This window comes from Pan troglodytes, chromosome 1 (assembly GCF_028858775.2).
Source record: "Pan troglodytes isolate AG18354 chromosome 1, NHGRI_mPanTro3-v2.0_pri, whole genome shotgun sequence".
NCBI classification, from domain to species: Eukaryota; Metazoa; Chordata; class Mammalia; order Primates; family Hominidae; genus Pan; species Pan troglodytes.
Window position 1 is genome coordinate 86,332,384 of NC_072398.2, and position 18,130 is coordinate 86,350,513.

General features: G+C 39.3%; 1 protein-coding gene across 4 annotated transcripts in view; it reads right to left on the reverse strand.

Moving 5' to 3' along the window:
- Nucleotides 1-3,532: 3,532 nt before the first annotated feature.
- DDR2 (discoidin domain receptor tyrosine kinase 2) overlaps nt 3,533-18,130 on the reverse strand; it is a 153,240-nt gene continuing 138,642 nt past the window's right edge. For all 4 annotated transcript variants that reach the window (XM_009436776.5, XM_016931255.4, XM_001174340.8 and 1 more), the window contains 6 exons: nt 17,867-18,090; nt 16,507-16,634; nt 14,259-14,450; nt 13,732-13,966; nt 11,370-11,519; nt 3,533-9,987 (listed from right to left, as the gene is read on the reverse strand). In XM_009436776.5, coding sequence (XP_009435051.1) covers nt 9,853-9,987; nt 11,370-11,519; nt 13,732-13,966; nt 14,259-14,450; nt 16,507-16,634; nt 17,867-18,090 — 1,064 coding nt within the window. In that variant the 3' untranslated portion in view covers nt 3,533-9,852. The remainder of the gene's footprint in view (nt 9,988-11,369; nt 11,520-13,731; nt 13,967-14,258; nt 14,451-16,506; nt 16,635-17,866; nt 18,091-18,130) is intronic.

The following is an 18,130-nucleotide window of genomic DNA, read 5'->3' on the forward strand; positions in this document are numbered from 1 at the left end:
TACTGAGAATGTGCTGTAACCTTCTGTATCAGTGCATCTCAAACTGTGCTAAAGGACCTGTTTTTGTCTCCAAGCCATCCCAGATGGGTGCTTTTAGAAAATACAAAAAAATAAAGTGCTAGAAAAAGAAAAGCAAAAGGCATACAAAACACAAGCCCCGATATTTTATTATTAGATCCAAGACATATAAAAGTACTCTGCCAAAATGAGGCAGAATAGGGTTTGGAGGCAGGGTACTTAAGGCCACTTCGTGCTGACTTCCTAAAGCTCAATCAAGGAAAAACAGCAAGGGCTGGAAGTAGGGAATCTGAGATCAATTGGTGCTGGCTTCCCAAAGCTGGATCAAAAGGAAAACACCTGGGTCTGGGGGCCGAGAGCCTAGGGCCAATTAACACCAACTTCCTAAAGCTAAACCAGAAGGAAGAACCCCATCTCCCCACTCCCCAGTAGCAAAGGATCAAAGGCTACTCTCCCTACAACCTTCTGTTCCCAGACCAAACTGAGGGTTGGGCTGCTATTTTTCAAGGCCCAATAACGAGATGCAGATGAGCTGGGGAGGAAGAGAGTTTTTATTTCTGTAACCGGTTGCAGGGAGAAGGCCTGGAAATTATCGCCAGACCAACTCAAAATTACAGTTTTTCAGAGCTTATATACCTTCTAAGCGAACTGTCTACGTGTAAGTGTGCATTTATCTAAAGACATAAGTGATTAACTTCTTTTAATCTGTAACTAAGGTCTGAGTCCTGAAAACCTTCCTCTGGAGCCTCAGTAAATTTACTTAACCTAAATGGGTCCAGGTGCTGGGGTGATTGCCCTTGTATTCTCTCCTGCTAAGTGGTGGAGGTTTGAGGAGTTCTTTTAGACCCCCCAATAAACTTGTTTGTGGAGGCCTGGGGAGTTTCTTCAGACCACAATAAAACTTGTTTAATCCTAAAGGGATCCTGTTAAGAATTCTTTCTTTATTTTGTATGCTTTAAGAGGCCCAGGAAAGGCCTAGGCAAAATTCTTGATGGGCTTTTGTTACATCCCAGCCTTTGTATAAGGGTACTGGCTTTTAATATTTAACCACTTAGTCAGTACTGAAACAGTTGTTAGTGAGACCTGGCCTGCCACACTTCCACCATGTCTCAGATGGAAAGGGAAAGTGCCTTGGATTGGCTGTGGGCCAAGCACTAAGCATGGGCCATGCCATCATCTGCATAGGGCACAAATTCACCTCAGCCTTTACTTAGCCATAAACCAAATCCTTCATCCAGATAAGGGGTAGCCCATAGGGACCTCAAAAGAACTACTTAAAACCCAGAAAACTTTGTAACTGGGCCCTTGAGCCACTTGCTCAGGCCCACTCCCACCCTGTGGAGTGCTTTCTCAGTTTAATAAATCCCTGCTTTTGCTTTGGCAGCTTCATTCCTTTGTTACTTTGTGCATTTTGTCCAACTTTTCGTTCCAAATGGCCAAAAACCTGGACGACTCACACTCAAGGCCCTCCTTCCAGTGACAAAACTGCTATAAAGGTTTCTAATGCTTACTCTAGGTTTCTGTATTTGTAGTAGACTGGTAATGGGACCATCACTAGCCCCAGCTCATGCAGAATAAAACTGTGTATCATACATCAAACGCTACTGAACATACTTTATTTAATGGCCTCTTTCAGTGTTTTAATTATTTATGAACAGCAATGATCCATAAAACACTGAGATAATTTATATTGGCTTTTGATTCTAGAGGTTTTGATTAATGATACCAACTTACTTAGTAATCATTTATCCTATATCAATAAAATTAGATTGAAAGAACAAATCTGGTTATTAGAACATTCGATTCCTAAATAAATTTTTTTTTTTTTTTTTTTTTAGACAGAGTCTCACTCTGTCAGCAGGCTGCAGTGCAGTGGCGCAATCTCGGCTCACTGTAACCTCCGCCTCCCGGATTCAAGCAATTCTCCTGCCTCAGCCTCCCGAGTAGCTGGGACTACAGGCACACACCACCACACTCAGCTAATTTTTGTGTGTGTATATATGTGTGTGTGTATGTATATATATATATATATATATATATTTTTTTTTTTTTTTTAGTAGAGGTGTGGTTTCATCGTGTTGGCCAGGCTGGTCTTGAACTCCTGACCTCAAGTGATCTGCCTGCCTCGGCCTCCCAAAGTGTTGGGATTACCGGCGTGAGCCACCGCGCCCGGCCAATAAAATTTCTGTATCATGGGGGTGGAACTCAGCTCCTACGCTTATCCCACTTTCAACTGTTCTAAAGAGACCACAATTTAACAACATTTTCTGAAAGTCATGGAGTAAAATTAAGCCTAATTGTGAGAGTCTAGACCCAAAGACTCATTTTAAAATGTTCTAGAGCTCAGAGGTGATGAGGAATAAGAAGAAGACCTGGTTGTGTGGCTGTCCCATAAAAAAATCATTTCTATAAAGAAGGGAGAGGGCCTGGGCTGTGGAGGCTCAGCATTACCGCAGTCTCAGGATGACCGCCAGCCTAAGACAGACTAAATTAAGTGAAGTCCAGACAGCTTCAGAGCAAGACCGTCTGTCTCTCCTTTCCCCAAGATTTTCATTCAAGCCAAGTGATGAAACTGCTCTCTTCTTCCTTTTTCTCTACTAAAGTTGCTGCTTTCAAGGTATTATGACTTTTGAAAGATGGGCTGAACTGCTAGAGGTGCTCAGAGAGACTAGAATAGAGTTCACAATAGATGCCATTTAATTTTATATTTTACAAATATTTTATCACTCATAGGACACAGCTTGATAACCATCATAATATGTTTTTATTGATGAGTGAATGGATAGGTGTGTTTTTTTTAATCATCATAAGTTTATGTTTTGCATGGGCTCATTCTGTTCTCCTGGAAATCAGAAGAACAATAGGGTACACAATGATCCCATCTATCCCTGCCAAACCTTGGCCCTGTGATTTATCTACCAACCATGCCCCATGCTGAAAAATGTGCTCAGAAAACTCACATATTCTGAGAAATATTCTCAGAAAACTAAAAGTATAAACTTATTCTCAGAGACCAGGTAAGAAATGGGTTGTTTGGGGTCGTTTCATTCTAATCTCTAGTATAATGACTGAGTCTAAATTCTGGTTTTCATAGTTTTTTTTTGGTTTGTGCATGTGCAGGTAGTCTGAGACAGACTATATTTGGATTTAAAAAGGATTTCTGTGTATCAAACAAGACAAGTCTGTAACCATAACGATAAGGGATCACCAGTTAATTCTAGACTGGATTCCCCAGAACTGGACTAATTAATGTGAGGACGTAAAATCCCAGTGTCTCGTATGTTTGGATATGTCAGAGACCAAGATGCTTTCTTCCCAATAAACAGTCAGCTCATATGTTAGAGGTCTATTTAAATAATCCTTTGTTGGAAAGCCCCACAAACAGGTGTCCATACCACATACACCCCAGCTCTGAGCCCATGCCCCATCACTTCCCCAGGAATGATGTAAGACTATAAAGAGCAAAGGTTACAAAGCCCAGAACTGGCACTGTTTATACAGAAAGGGAGATCCATCAGTAGCATGACTCTTTAATCATTGTTATTTACAATTTATCATCTGACAGACTTACAGAGAATAAATAAAGAAAAGAAAATATACAGTTGGTATCACGTTTCTTTTTCTAATACAGAGAAATTTTACATATTCTATTTGGAACGTCTATGATAGTTTTAAGCAGAAATTAAATCCATTTGCCCTTTACCCCTTGACAAGACACATCATCTTCCAAAGCCTGCAGAAGGGGGCCCAGATGTTTCCTCATCACAGGAAGAGTGCACCACATCGCTGCAGAAACTCAGTCCTCAGAAAAAGTTACCAGGCAACAAGGTAGAAGAATAGGATATCATGAATAATAAAGGACATATAATGGATAGGCTAGATTACAGACTCTTGGTGTGTTTGCAGGAAGCCAGCTTTCAATTGTGTCCAAGCCTGTTTTCAAGAAAACAGTTTTTCACTGAAAGTGATTACCTTATCCCATTGTGCTTCCCTTGAGTCTCTGCAAATTCTTCCTTGACATGTTCATTGTGATTGTGGATGAGCACAGGCTAGCTTGGGACTCAGATTATTTTCCTGCAAGGCACCTGACACTGTTGCATGTTGTTGACAAGGTGTCTGCAGGAGAAACTAGATAGCTTGTTTCAAATAGGCTGGGTATGAGGCCAGAGTCTGGTCTCTCCTTTTGATTCAGTGTCCTGTGGAGAACTACCTTTCATTGCTGTCTAAATGCCTCCAAAAATTAAGCAGCTCTATAGATCAATTTCTCCATCAAAAAGTATACAAACAGAGAATGCACTTCACCAGGAACAAGTCTGAGTAATGTTTTTCTCTTTCCTCACTTGAAAATAAACTCTCCATGTTACAGCAAAACAATTCTCCCTACATTCACTCTAGTTAACTGGATGAGAAGTTTTTGTTTCTATCTTATGTTCATTCAAAAAAACAACATTCAGCAAATATTTATCAAGTGCTCACAATGACCTAGAAACTTAATAAGACACACATTGTTATAATCTTGACCCCTTAAATAGGGGACTTAAAAATGTCAATCATAAAACTCAAAACTGTAATCCACAAAACTGGAGTTTCAACTTCTCCCCAGGTTGCCGCTGTGTTTGCAATTAATTTGGTCTAATGTGGTTGTTATTCCATTTAATAACGGCTATTTAGGCAAATAAAACCTCTCTACCACTCTGAAAATAGTATTTTATCAAACATTAGGAGTCTACACCATTGTATTCTATTCTCTCCACAAGCTATTTCCAGTGCCATTAACTAAGTGCCAACTAACTCTTGACTGAAATACTGGTTTACTCTAAACTCCTTATTTTGTCCCCAGTGCTAATCCTACTCACGTAGAAGCAGCAGGAAGCATCTAGAATATCCTGCTACCTGGTTTTCTAGGCAACAAGCTATGAACAGGTCTTACTGTCTTTTGTGTTGCCTAATCTTTCTAAGTTTGTCTTGGATTGTTTCAGATGCCAAACAGCCAAACAAATCAGAAAATTTAGAAGCAGTGTAGGCAGGGTATTGCTCATGACAAAGGAACACATTAATGTGTTAATAGTCTCTCTAAAACTGTAGAACTTTATCCAGATAGTATCTTTCCTGTTGTATCCAGGCAAGGCCAGTTTACAAATCAGCAAGAATTAAACGTATCCAGCAACTAAATGAATATGTGTGGAAAAACTGGCGAAATTGAAAAAAGGTCTGTAGTTTAGTTAATAGCATTATGCCAATGTTAATTTTCTGGTTCCGAAAATGGACTAAGTGAAATGTTATAAACGGGGAAAACTGGATCTAGGGTAAGGCCACTCTACTATTTTTGTAACATCTTGAGCCTTAAGTTCTTTCAAAATAACAAGTTTTTTGTTTTTTTTTTTAAAGGATACAGCAACTCAACAATTCCCCACTGATCTTTGGCACCAAGTAATGCAGCTAATTGTAGCAGAAAACTCAAAATGCCAGAAATCAAATCACCATTAACCACTCCAGTCTCTTTCCTTCTCAATTCAGCTCTTGAAAACATTTACTAAGTGAAAAACACATTAATCTGTTTTTATAAAAATGTTACATTTCTATTTAGAAGGATTTCCCAGCAAAAATAAGGATCTGCATCTTCCTGGAGATGCAGAAACATTAGAGACCTACCATATGCACTGCCAGAGGACAGAAGTCTTACTAAAAAGGAAAGACTAGGATGGCAAATTCCAGGTCTATAAATTCGACTTATGATCAAAGACTTAGTAGCCATGTATTGCAATTTTCTTTTTTTCTTTTATTTTTGTAGTTTTGGGCAAAACATTCACTGTTCTGTTTCAGCATACTTCCTTGGAACATCTTCATCTCTTTCCATTTTGCGGACACTCCCCTTCTTCTATTCTCCTTTACTCAAAACATATGGTTCAGACCCACATCATGGCTTTCTTGTGGGAAGCCTGGATGGGACTAGAAAAACACATGTGTCCAACATGGTGCATATCTGTTTGTGCAGATATCAGACAAGATTTAATCTTGTCTAACTTATGCGTATTGTTTTGATGTTTGCCTGTGGTTATTCTGGGCACAGCAATGGTGGGCATTATTGAAAATGAACTTTATTGGCAGATGAAAGATAATAGAACATGAAGATTTATGAACGACCATAAGCTCTGCATCTCTGGGTCTTCATTTCCAAAGCAGCACTTGGAAAACCAAGCCCAGTTCAGGCAAAGAGTTCCTTTCTTCTCACCAGCACTTGAAATGGTCCAGAATATACCTGATGCTCACACCACTTTCCTCACCCACTTCTTCTGAAATGAAAAGGTCATTCCCTGATGGTTGCTATATCTTTTCCAAGAGGAACTTCCCCTTTCTTAAAATTCTGAAAAATTCCTTTCCATTTCATACACTGAACCTGACTTCATTTCTTAATAAATATTTTTATCATCTCTATCATCCAGAATTTCTTCTTTCTCCATCCATATTTGCCTTTTACTTCAAGACACTTACTTTCCTATTCCCTTTCAAAACTCCTTCTTGTTTCAAAATGGATTCCCAATGGCTCTAGCTACTCCTGTTTCTACCTTGCTCGACTTGACCTTCCCCTGTGTCTTTCGTGTGCACTCTCCATTGCCCCTTTTTATATAGCCTCCTTTCTAGCCCTGACCTTCCTCCCTATTCAGTCATATGCACATTCGCGTATCCTTTTATTTCACCCCACTTGCATACAGTCCTCTTCTTTATACAGTCTTGTATACTTGCAAGTGATCTTTCCACAACATTAAAACCACATTTTGCTCCTCAGGCACCTCTTTGCACTCTAGATCTTTTCTGATCATATGTGTCTGGATAGCACATCAAGTTTCAGACCTGGCTATCAGCACATTAGCCAGCAAGAATATAAGTTTAGATCTGACAATCCCAAAACACAATCTGCACATAAAATAATTCACATATATCATGAAGAAGATAACTTACTGCAAAGGTAATAAGGCCCCACAGTTTCTGATCATTTTTTTTCTATCTCCTTTTCCAAATAAGTCCTAGCTTCATTCTTCTAATTCAAATTTGAACTACTTTCAAATCCTACATACTAGGCCCTCACCATGTATTCTGTTGGGTTGCATGGATTTGTGCTACTAAACTCTAAAGGCATGACTAAGCTAGAAACTAAACCTGTGTCTGTAATACAAAGTTCTCAGTGCCAGAAGTTGAAGCCTTCCTCATCCCAGAAAAGGACACAGATATGTATTACATGATAATACATATTGGGCAGCCATCTGAAACATATTACTTCTGTGACTCAAGGCCAGGAAAATTCAGACATTGTAAGTTCATTTTAAATATGATTTTTTTAAAAAAAAAATATGGAATCATAGAATAACCCAGTGAACTGGTGCAGAATCATAAAAAAGAATAAGTGGAGAGATTTTAGGCAAAGGAAGATAAAATAATATTATTTTCTCTTGCTCTATAAGAAGTCATGGTGTGATCTGGATGTAGCCCTACCAGAGACATGTGGATAAAGAAGAATAGGCTGCAGGTCCTGAGTTCAAGTCCCTTTAATTCTAATGAAGCTAATACATATCTTGAAAGTGGAGTGTGGCAGGTCCCAAGGTATCTAGTCCTGCACATATCAAATATGCTAATGTATTTGGAAACACCTGGTAAACCTAAGGCACAATACAAATGGCATGTGTTACTATTACTACCATTACAGTGATTTCTTCCATGATCTCTTTTGCTGACTACAATTTTCAGAGCAAGAAATGACCAGATTACTAAACCCATCAGTTATAGATCCAATTTTCCAGTGAGTATTGGACATATCAGAACCAGAAAGGACCTCAAAACCATTTAATCTAATTTCCTCATCCTATAAATAAGAAAACAAAATGCAGAAAGACCAAGTGATTTAGCCAAGATTCACTTAGTGTGAAGCAGAAAGAGGATTAAAGCTCCCAAACCAATGCTCTCTTGACTCTCAAACCAATGATTTCTCCACAGTTAGTCCTGGGATAGACTAAAGCCCAAAGGCATAGGACAACTATGGGGAAAGGACATTTGCTAGGATCAGAAGATGACCTGCAAAATGGAGCCTGTGGACTTGGGATCTATGCTTATGCTGTGGCGTGGAGCAATGCTGAAAGCTGAATGGGGAAATACACATGTTCCTGAGAAACTGTTGTAGAAGGTAAACTGGTGAGGGCAACAGAGGCAGACCCAAGGGGTCAAGGCTAATCCTTCTCAGCTTGGGAAACTGATTTGTAATGTTTTCTTGTTTCTCCTCAATTGGAATTAAGAGTTCCTTTTTCCAGCTTCCCACTAAATCTGAGGATTTGTGGAGTGTGAAAACTCAGAATCTGCTCTGAGCAGATTCCTTCTTGACAGTGGCTCTGTTTCCATGAATTCTGAAGCCACAGCCCTGAGCTTTCTTTTCTGCTGGTCACGCCATCTCAGAGGCAAGAGTGTGTATACTCAGCAGTAGCAACAGATGTTCATCCTGTGCCTCTCCAGAATCAAGGACTCTCGGAGTTAGAAGGACATTAAACATTGTCTCATACCACCATCCACTTTGTGTTTGAAAACCTCCATTTTCCTTGCATTGTTCTTGAGCCTCTATCTTAACCTCTCCAGTGACAAGAGACTCCTCACCTCTGGTGGCAGCCCATTTATCCTTGTATGTTCTGAGTGCTTCGTTTTTCCCAATAAGGAATGGAAATCAGTCTCCCTGTAACTTCTCCACATCAGTTCCTAGGACAATTTTTTGGGGACACTCAGAACAGATCTATTCCATCTTAGACAAGGCCATTAGGTATTTATGCCTGAGAAATTCAGCCCCAAGCCCAAAGATCCCACAGAGGCTTCATCCTTGAAAATGCTAGAAGATTTGGACAAGATGAACTCAAGAGTCTACCATCAAGATATCAAAACATCAGACTTTACTGATTAAAAACTCAGATTCTCACTAAAACACACACATGAAAATATCTGAACAAGACAAAGAAGAGAACCCTCTTACAAAATCACAAATAAATGGTGGATAGCATGTCTGTTATGTGTCCTCCATTGACCTCCTTTCCTATGTCCATTATCTATTCATGAATCCTTCCATCCATGAGGTACTTTTTTTTTTGTAAATGACAATCCCCCTTCATACACTCTTGCAGCAGACATTCTTTCCTATCTACATCCCCAGTTGTTTCATATATGAACTTCAATCCTGACCCCTGCCCATGAATGAACAGAACACCCATTTCAAGAAATTGGGGGTTTTCAAGAATATATCATTCACTTTGACAGGAGAGAGAAATACAAACAGTGAGACATGTCCAGAGGCCAAATTAGAAAACCACCTGTGATTAGTTGCTGAATTCTGAGTCCTCAGATTCTCCACATCTATCAAGTGTTTTCCCTAAACTTAATCTCATGTTTCCCAAGACATTAGTATTCTTCAAGTTTTTCTTTCTGAAGATTCTTTTAGAATGACATGGAAAAATATTGTAGAATCTGCACATTTATAAGCACAAGTATAGTTAACCTTTATAAATTATCTGAATTTTCTAGCCTTTGTTATCCAACACTTTGGTATATCAAAGATTTTCTTTTACTAGATTGTATCTGCCCTAGGCTTTTTTTTTTTCCTTTTTTAGTTCTTTAATGTAAAAAAAAAAAAAAGTATATATGAGTCAGGGGTAGGGAGTGGGGGTGACCAGGAAAAGAGGGCAAAGCAAACAAGCCTCTGTCTCTCAGTTTCATTAAATGTCCAGATGGAGTGGCATAGGCATGGGTGAGTGGTAGGTCTTGTAGGGAGGACCTGAGCCGTAGGAACATGGCCAGGCACTGACAGCATCACTCGTCGCCTTGTTGAAGGAGCAGAAGGTGGATTTCTTGGAATGAGGGACGGTTCTTCGTATCTCTTCTCCAGCAGCTGAGCATCAGCTTATACACAGAGTCAGGACAAATGGCTGGTTGAGGGAGGTAAGTCTTTGGGAACAAAAATAAAGGAAAACAAAAGAGAGAGAGAGACAGAATATTACAAAGACGGGGGAAAGGGAAGTATCTTTGCATCATGGTTTGATTTGCCCCCTGCCCACTTTCTTGAACTTGATAACTGAAATGGGTGTGGTGTCCATTTTTCCTACTCGTGAAAGTTCTGAATCATATCAGCCCTTTTCTAAGCTGTTCCATTTGTCTTCTGCAGTTGTCTGCAGCAGAATTTTTTGATGGGCCATTATGTGGTCCCTACCTTCATGCAAAAGATGAAACAACCAAAAAGAGACCAAATCTTCCATTTATGGGCAACCCATATTGAAGTTCATCTTGGCTGAGCCAATCATGGCAGAGGCAGAAAACAACATTTTTCTTTGGCCCACTCACTTATCTCATGTACTCAGGAGTAAATTTTCCTTTGACTATAGTAAGAAGGCAAATTGCCTCATAACCAAGATAGCTAATTTAGACTCCCTGCTGCCAAAATATTTACAGGGTATCAAGATACAATTAAATTCTGAGACCCCTCTCTTATTTTTAATATGCATAATGTATTATCTCTTGTCAATCCCTTATCTATCTTTGGCTTGCTTGGATCTGTTCAAGCCACAGAAGATCCACTTTTTATTGTCTGCAAGATCCTTCCCCCAACTATTATCCTTTTCCTGGTAAAGATACCATAATCCAAGGGTATGCTGTTGCCAGGCCCCTTTGGGGAAGTGCGGTGCTATAGTTACTGGCAAGCTTTAAATTCCAGATCTCACAGGAATTTTAAATCTAAGCCACCCAAAAAAAAGCTTGGAGTATCTTGGCTAGGAATTGAGACTCCTGGGGAGCTTGGGAACTCATCTTTCCCTGAGTCCTGAGATGTCACAATACTGGGCCCAGAGATGCCTTCCAAGAGCAACAAGTTTAGGATATATCTGCCCATTTTCAGACATCCAAGTCTAGAAACATTGCTAGATAGTCAAAACCAACCCCATTTCTTATACTAAGCTATATTTTTAATGAATGCTAATACATTCCTTTTACATTTTTATTTTTTGACCCAGAAGAAAAACCACATGGTCTAGATCAAGAAATAGATAAATCATGAGAGATAGGACTTTGTTTCCTGCTACCTTTGAGTTGGGGAGAAACCTGACATGACCCTTTATGCTCTCCAAGAGTCAATGAGTTGACACATAGATAAAGCAAAGTGTATGGATGCCTGGGGAGGATACTGGTCTTTCACATCATCTGGATAGTTAGTGACAAAGACTAACACCTGGATAGTCTGTCTTCCATCTCGGCCCACTCCTGCTAAGTCAGGACTTGCCATTCTCCATCCTTCAAGGTACACAGGTCTACATCCATTCATCCCCAACAGTTCTTACCTGCCTCCCTTGGTCTCGGAAGAACTCTCCAGTATTCTCAATAACCTGTTCATCTGACAGCTGGGAATAGGGCTGTTCTTGACAAAAGGTGAAAGTCTCCCACAAAGTAACCCCAAAGGCCCACACATCACTTGCTGTAGTGAACTTGCCCTATTTAAGTAAAGAAAAGAATGGGAAATCAGAATAACCTGTGCACAACAACACCCTGTTAAATTTCATAATCTGCAGCTATACCCCTTCCCCCACCACAGGCAAGGAATTCTGAAAATGCCAAGATGTGCATGGAGTATTTAGAAACAGCCCATTCTTTCATTCTCATGATCTCAGCTTGGTTCTGTTTCTCTGGGGATGAGATCCAAGAGCTGAAAAAAATGCAGCCATAAGCTATTTGACTCTGCAACTGAGTGGTAGGTCAACCTTTCAACTCTAGGGTAGCCTTGGGAAAATGCTCCTGAGAAAGGCAAAATCTGAATGGGAAATCAATGGTTTTTATGTTAGAGATAGAGGAATCTAGTTTAAGTGCCTGCAGTGAATCCAGGACTCTCATTTACCAGTTCAGTGATAATCACAGTGTTGAAAGATAGACTTTAACAAGTGACAGCAATGAGATTCAGGTGTAAATAGCATGCATTGACTACTCACATTTTCTACTCAATACAGGCAACCACACTGTGAAGTGGATGATATTATTTATTATTAAATATTTTTTCCTTTGAGAAATGGGGTCTCATTATGTTGCCCAGCCTGGAGTGCAATGGCCAGTCACACGTTTGATCTCATTACTGATCAACACGGGAGTTTTGACCTCCTCTGTTTCTGACCTGGGCTGGCTCATCCCTCTTTAGGCAACCTGGTGGTCCACTGCTTCTAGGGGTGACCATATTAATGCCAAACTTAGTGAGGACACCCAATAGTCATAGCGCAGCGCAGCCCAGATTTTCATCCTCCTGCCTCAGCCTCCTGAGTAGCTGGGACTACAGGTACATACCACCATGCCAGTTATCCTTATTTTTTAGATCAGGAAAATGAAACAGGAGAGGTTTCCCAGATTCTTCTGGTTAATAAGACCATTAGTAGTGGAAAAACTGGATTTGAACCAAGGTCCTCTGAATGTCAGTCTAATATATTATTTTGAACACCATATAATACCTTTAGGGAGAGTAATGCCTAACTATCCCATTAGAAATGGGTAAAATATAGCAATTCACATATATAGGTGAAAAAGATCTTTATAAGGATTTATGTAAACTGGTGTACATCACAGCATCATTCATAATAGCAGGAAATTGGAAAGTACTTAAATATCAAATTATAGAGGCATTATTAAGTTATAGTATATATCTACACATGGAATATTATGCAGATAATAAAATGTTAAGTTAAAAATAGAGATAGAGAATTGTATGGCATAGTGTCATCCCAATTATGTAATATAAATTACATATATGTACATATGTATATAAATGCATGCACAGAAAAAAAATTGCATGCATAGAAAAAAATATATGTATAGAAAAAAATCCTCAAAGAAAATATACCAAAGTATTGATAGTGGTTATCTTGGTGAGTGGAAGGGAATAACTATACATTTTTTATTTCAAAATTAATTTACAAATCCTATAAGAATATTAGCAGGAAACAAGCAGATTAATCACAAATGAACAAAACCAAATTGGTCTCAGACTTTTCTCTGCAATGTCACACAAGAAAAAAGATAAAATAACATGTACATGGCATTGTAGGAAGTAAAAGTGTATAGTCTAATGAGTCTATAAATCAGCTGAGTGGTTATAAAATCAACAATAAAAAGTCTCAGGTATGCATGGACAGAAAATATACCTCTAAGAGAGATATTTGGAAAAAATTACTCACTTATGGTATGGAATATCAAGAATCAAATAAAAATTATAAAGCAAAGAATGATGAACTCAAAAAGAACATGTTGAAAAGTATTGAAATACAATTATAGGAATTAGTCTATATAATTATGAGAAACATGCTTATGAAACTAATGGAGAAGAAAATATTTTGTATAGGTAACATTTCTTTAAATGATAAGGTTTTTAATATCTTAAATTAAGAACAATCACTAGGTAGAAATGATAAAGAGAAACAAAGATAATAAATCTCTTATACTTTTTAACTTGTCTCCCTAAATTTTTATAAGTGTGTTAATTTTTTAGCAGAAATAGGCAAGCATTAAATAATAAGAATTAGTACAGAAAGAAAATAATTTCAAATCAGAGAAAATACTACAGTCTATTGAGTTTGCCTCCTGCTGTCTCAGGTTTGTCTCCACGTGTCATGCATGCGAGCCCACAAGCCAGTTGTTAGACAGGGCTTTAAAATGCTGAGAACTTACCAGCAAGATACTCTCCCAAGACATCCAGCGGATAGGGAGCACTGCCCGGCCCTGGATCCGGTAATAGTCACCACTGTACAGGTTCCTGCTCATTCCAAAGTCAGCTATCTTGATTGTGTAGTTCTTACCCACTAAACAGTTTCGTGTGGCCAGATCTCGGTGAACAAAATTAAGAGAGGAAAGGTACTTCATGCCAGAGGCAATTTGGGTAGCCATAAACTTCAGATTGGTGTAACTGAGGAAATAGACAAGAAGACAGAAGGTAGCCTATGGAAACAGGAAGATGTGAAAGGTACACATTCTAAAATGGTATCAACAAACTAGGGTTGAAAGCTCAACATTCTTTCTCTACTCTTGATAAATCCCTTGTGTTTCCCCAAAGGGCAGCTGCTCCATTATTCCCTGCACACTGACTTCCCCCACCATCCCAGAACAGTGATACACTTTAAGGCTCACTGCTCCCTATTTTCAGATCCCAGGTTACTCTCATGACCACAGGGAGGAGAAGGAAGACCTGGCTTGTTTACCTGACAGTGCGTACATCGCTGGAGGAAGAATTAGGGGGCTCGTGGCGGGAAAGAAACTGATTGAGATCTCCATTCTCCATGTATTCAGTGATCATACAGAGAGGGTCATCAGTGATACACACAGCTAATAGATGGATGATGTTTGGGTCCTTGAGCCGAGACATGATCTTTATCTCCTTAAGAAAATCATTCCTTGGGAGGATTCAGACATAGATAAACTCAGAAGTTGCCAGAGTCAGAATCAAGAGAGAGAAGAATGCACACAAAGGCCTATTCCTGGACATTATGCCAAATCTTGTTTCCCTTTGGATAACTTTTGAGAGGACAGAGAAATTGACACCTGGATCTGTCTCATTCTATTCCTCCTGAAATATCATGGGCCCTTATTCAATTGTAATGTTTTTGAGAACAAGATCCATGACTTATTCACATTTCTATCCCTCACATCTAACAAAATCCCTGCCACACAGAAAGTGATTAATATTTGCTGAATCAAAAATAGGCTGCTAAAAACCACTCTACAGAGTAAAATGTTTCACTGAAAATCATATCTTAAGTGCACGAGGATATTTACCTTTTATTTTTTAAAGCCATGGATTCACTCTATTACAAGTGAAGAAACTTTGTATGATGTGAACAACCATCTTTGGCTTATCTGATTACTCTTTATTTTCTCATACTGACTTTTCTTAATGCAGTACGAACCATCAGTCAGTTGCAACATGTATTTAGTAGCCTGTCCAAAACAGAGCTCTTAAAAGGCTGTGGTGGTAATCATGTCAAAAGAAGTATTCATTTGACCAAGACTAATAATTGTTTGAGTACATGGTGACAGACACCCTTGGGTCATAAAGTAGCAAGATTTTGTTAGTGAGGCCTCTAGCCCACATTCCCAAAACTGTTGGAGCAGATGAGTTATAAGCCCTCCAAGAGTTTGCTAGGAATCCTGGACTGGAAGTCATACTACGTCAATATAAACCACTGGAATCAATGCCGTCCTGATGCAACACCTCCCCTCTTTCATTCCCCCTTCCGTCTCAAACCAGGGGTTTCCATGGCTTGGGAGGGTTCACAGTCATGGCCATCCATCATTGCTAAGGACACACGTGGAGGAATGGCAAACTTCACCGATCAGAACAACGGAGAAAGGCTTTGTCATATCCTATGTCCTGTGGTTTGGTTTGGTTTTGTTTCCCCTCATGCCATTTTCTCCAATTATGTGCTAAGATTAATATAAGAAATACTTCATCTCTCTATAAGACCCAGAGAATGTCACTTTTTATTCTTATCAGTATCTTAAAGATTGAAATTATCAGTTAAATTTCTAAAGCCTCCAGTTTCATTTCCTCACCTTTCTCTCTTCTTTATCTTACATCTTGTCCATTGCAAGACTTTTAATGAAGTCTATCACCATTCTTGGAATTTATGATAATTTGGAAAATAAGAATAATAAATTTTTTTTCACTATGAATATCAGTGAGACAAATCAAGACAACACAAATGGGAAAATGCATATGTTATCCAGGTGTGGAGATTTCTCTGGGACACATGCAGCCAGCTTTCAACCAGCTTGTCTCTCTGGGTGAGGATTAACTCACCATTATTGTAATGGAAAGGCTGTCAGACAATGAAGTGTGGCTGGAAACTGCAATTTATGTAGAAAAAGATCCAAGAGATTATTAGCCAGTTTGGAAAACTGCTAGAGAACTGTGGATCCTTTTGCTTTGAGGTTCATAGATAATTTTCCACATAGAGGTAGCTTCTCATTTTGAGGGTTGCTGGAGATAGAAGAAAAGGAGCATAAAAGAGAAAAAAGGGATGAGAAAATAAATAGAAATGTGAAAAAAGGAGACTGGAAGAGGCTTAGCAAGAAAGTCATGTGTGATTCTGAAGACTTTGTCAAGAGGAGGTAATGACATGCAGGAGTATGTCTGTGTATAAAGACCAAAGAAGTACACATCTAGACAGTTGTATATGTTGGGAACAAGTACAGTGCTTGTGCACAGGGGGTTAGGAAGTAAATATGTGGCAAGTACAATGGAAAATGTACCTTTGTGTTTGAGAGAGGTGGAGAAAAAGATGAGGACTGCCGACCCCATCAGAATAAGAAAAAGGATAACAGTGGAAATGGGAGGCAGCTCACTGACCTTCCCATCTCAAAAGAAAAAATTGCTCAGAAGTATCCAGGAGTATTCCTGGTCCTAAAGATGAAATACATAAAGGAAAATTCAAAATGTAGACCACAGACCTGGCATTCTTGTTGGCATCTGCTCGGAGCATTTTCACAGCCACCAGGACAGGCTGGTTGGCACTGACATCTAGGGCAAAATCTTTGTCTTTGAATTTTTCCATTCCCTCCACTTCACAGAGATGAACCTAGACAAAAGTCATCTAGTCTCAGCATCATCATTTCTCCTGAAGATGTCTCAGTACTCTTGCTGGGCATTTCCTGGAGATAAACTAACTCTTACAACTCAGGCAAAATGATCAAAAGACCAATAAGAAGATATGTGTAACATATCTATGATTCAAATAATTGATAAGATTTAAAACAATGGTAAAGTACCCAGCTAATGTGCTACTCTCCTGCCTTAGAAATACATATTGCTTGGAACACTAAGTGAATGAATGAATCAATAACAATATTATATTACAGCATAGCCCAATATAAAATGTATTTTATTACAAATGCTTGAACTTCGATTCATTAGTCACTGGATCATGTAAAACGTAAGGCAATTTCCTAAAATAATCCCTTAGTATAGGGTTTAGCATTATAAGAAACTCCTGTGTATTAGTAACAGTATAACAGATGTGGGTTTTCAACCCAGGGGACAGAATGAGTACATGTCACACCATGAACAGATAACATGGGTCCCTCCACCTCTTGCAACACCAGACCTATCTAAGGAGAGAACATGAGATCCACACTGAAAACCAATAACATGTCTTAGGAAACCAAATGTTTTATTTGGAGTTTAGACGGCAGTGGTGAAGAGTTCCTATTAGAATTCAAAACATTGCTTTGAGCTCCCAGAAGGTTCATGTGACTGATGCAAGAATGAAAAGTTTAATAATGCATGCATCACTCTGAGGGCAAATGAAAAGAGTACTCCTCCTTATCTTAGTTGGTGATTCATTCCCTAGTGGCTGATTCTGGGACCAAAGGCAGGGGCGAGGTTGTTTTTGACCATTTTACATATAACTCCCATTAAAGGGGAAAAAAACAAAGTGGCTATTGAGTAGCAGAATGTTCCTGGACAGTTCATAAAAGATGATCACATCTTCTGGATCCCACCCTCCATAATCTATTGTAAACATTTTTGAAAATATTGAATGTTTTTCAAGATATCTGAAGTCTAGTGACTTGCCTGCCTTAAAAACTCCTGTATAGAAATCAGAAGTCCCAGGAACTCCACAGCTATTTGACAAAGATGAGGTTGACCCAATACTGGAATCCAGAGGACAATGCAAGGAGAGACAAATGGAAGAGACATTCTGTTGTGAATCCACCTCTGGAAGGGACTCTTTGTTCTACTGATCATTTTTATCCAACCACCTTCTTCGAGCTATAAGGGACTGGAGGCCCAATCAAAGAATCAACTCACCTCCCCAAACTGTCCTTCTCCCAGCTTCTCTTTGAAAGTTAGGAGTTTCCTGGGGAACTCCTCCACAGCCACATCTTTTCCTGAGAGCAGGTCCATGGTGACGGCAGGCACTGAGTATGTGTTGCCTCCTGTCACTCCTTGGAGGTTCACTATGTCAGCCTCTGCATAGTGGGGCACCCCCTCAGGGCCACTGGGCTGGACTGGCTTCACAACACCGCTGCAGCCTGGGAAGACAAGGGCAACGAGCCTCATTCCGTGGAGTGT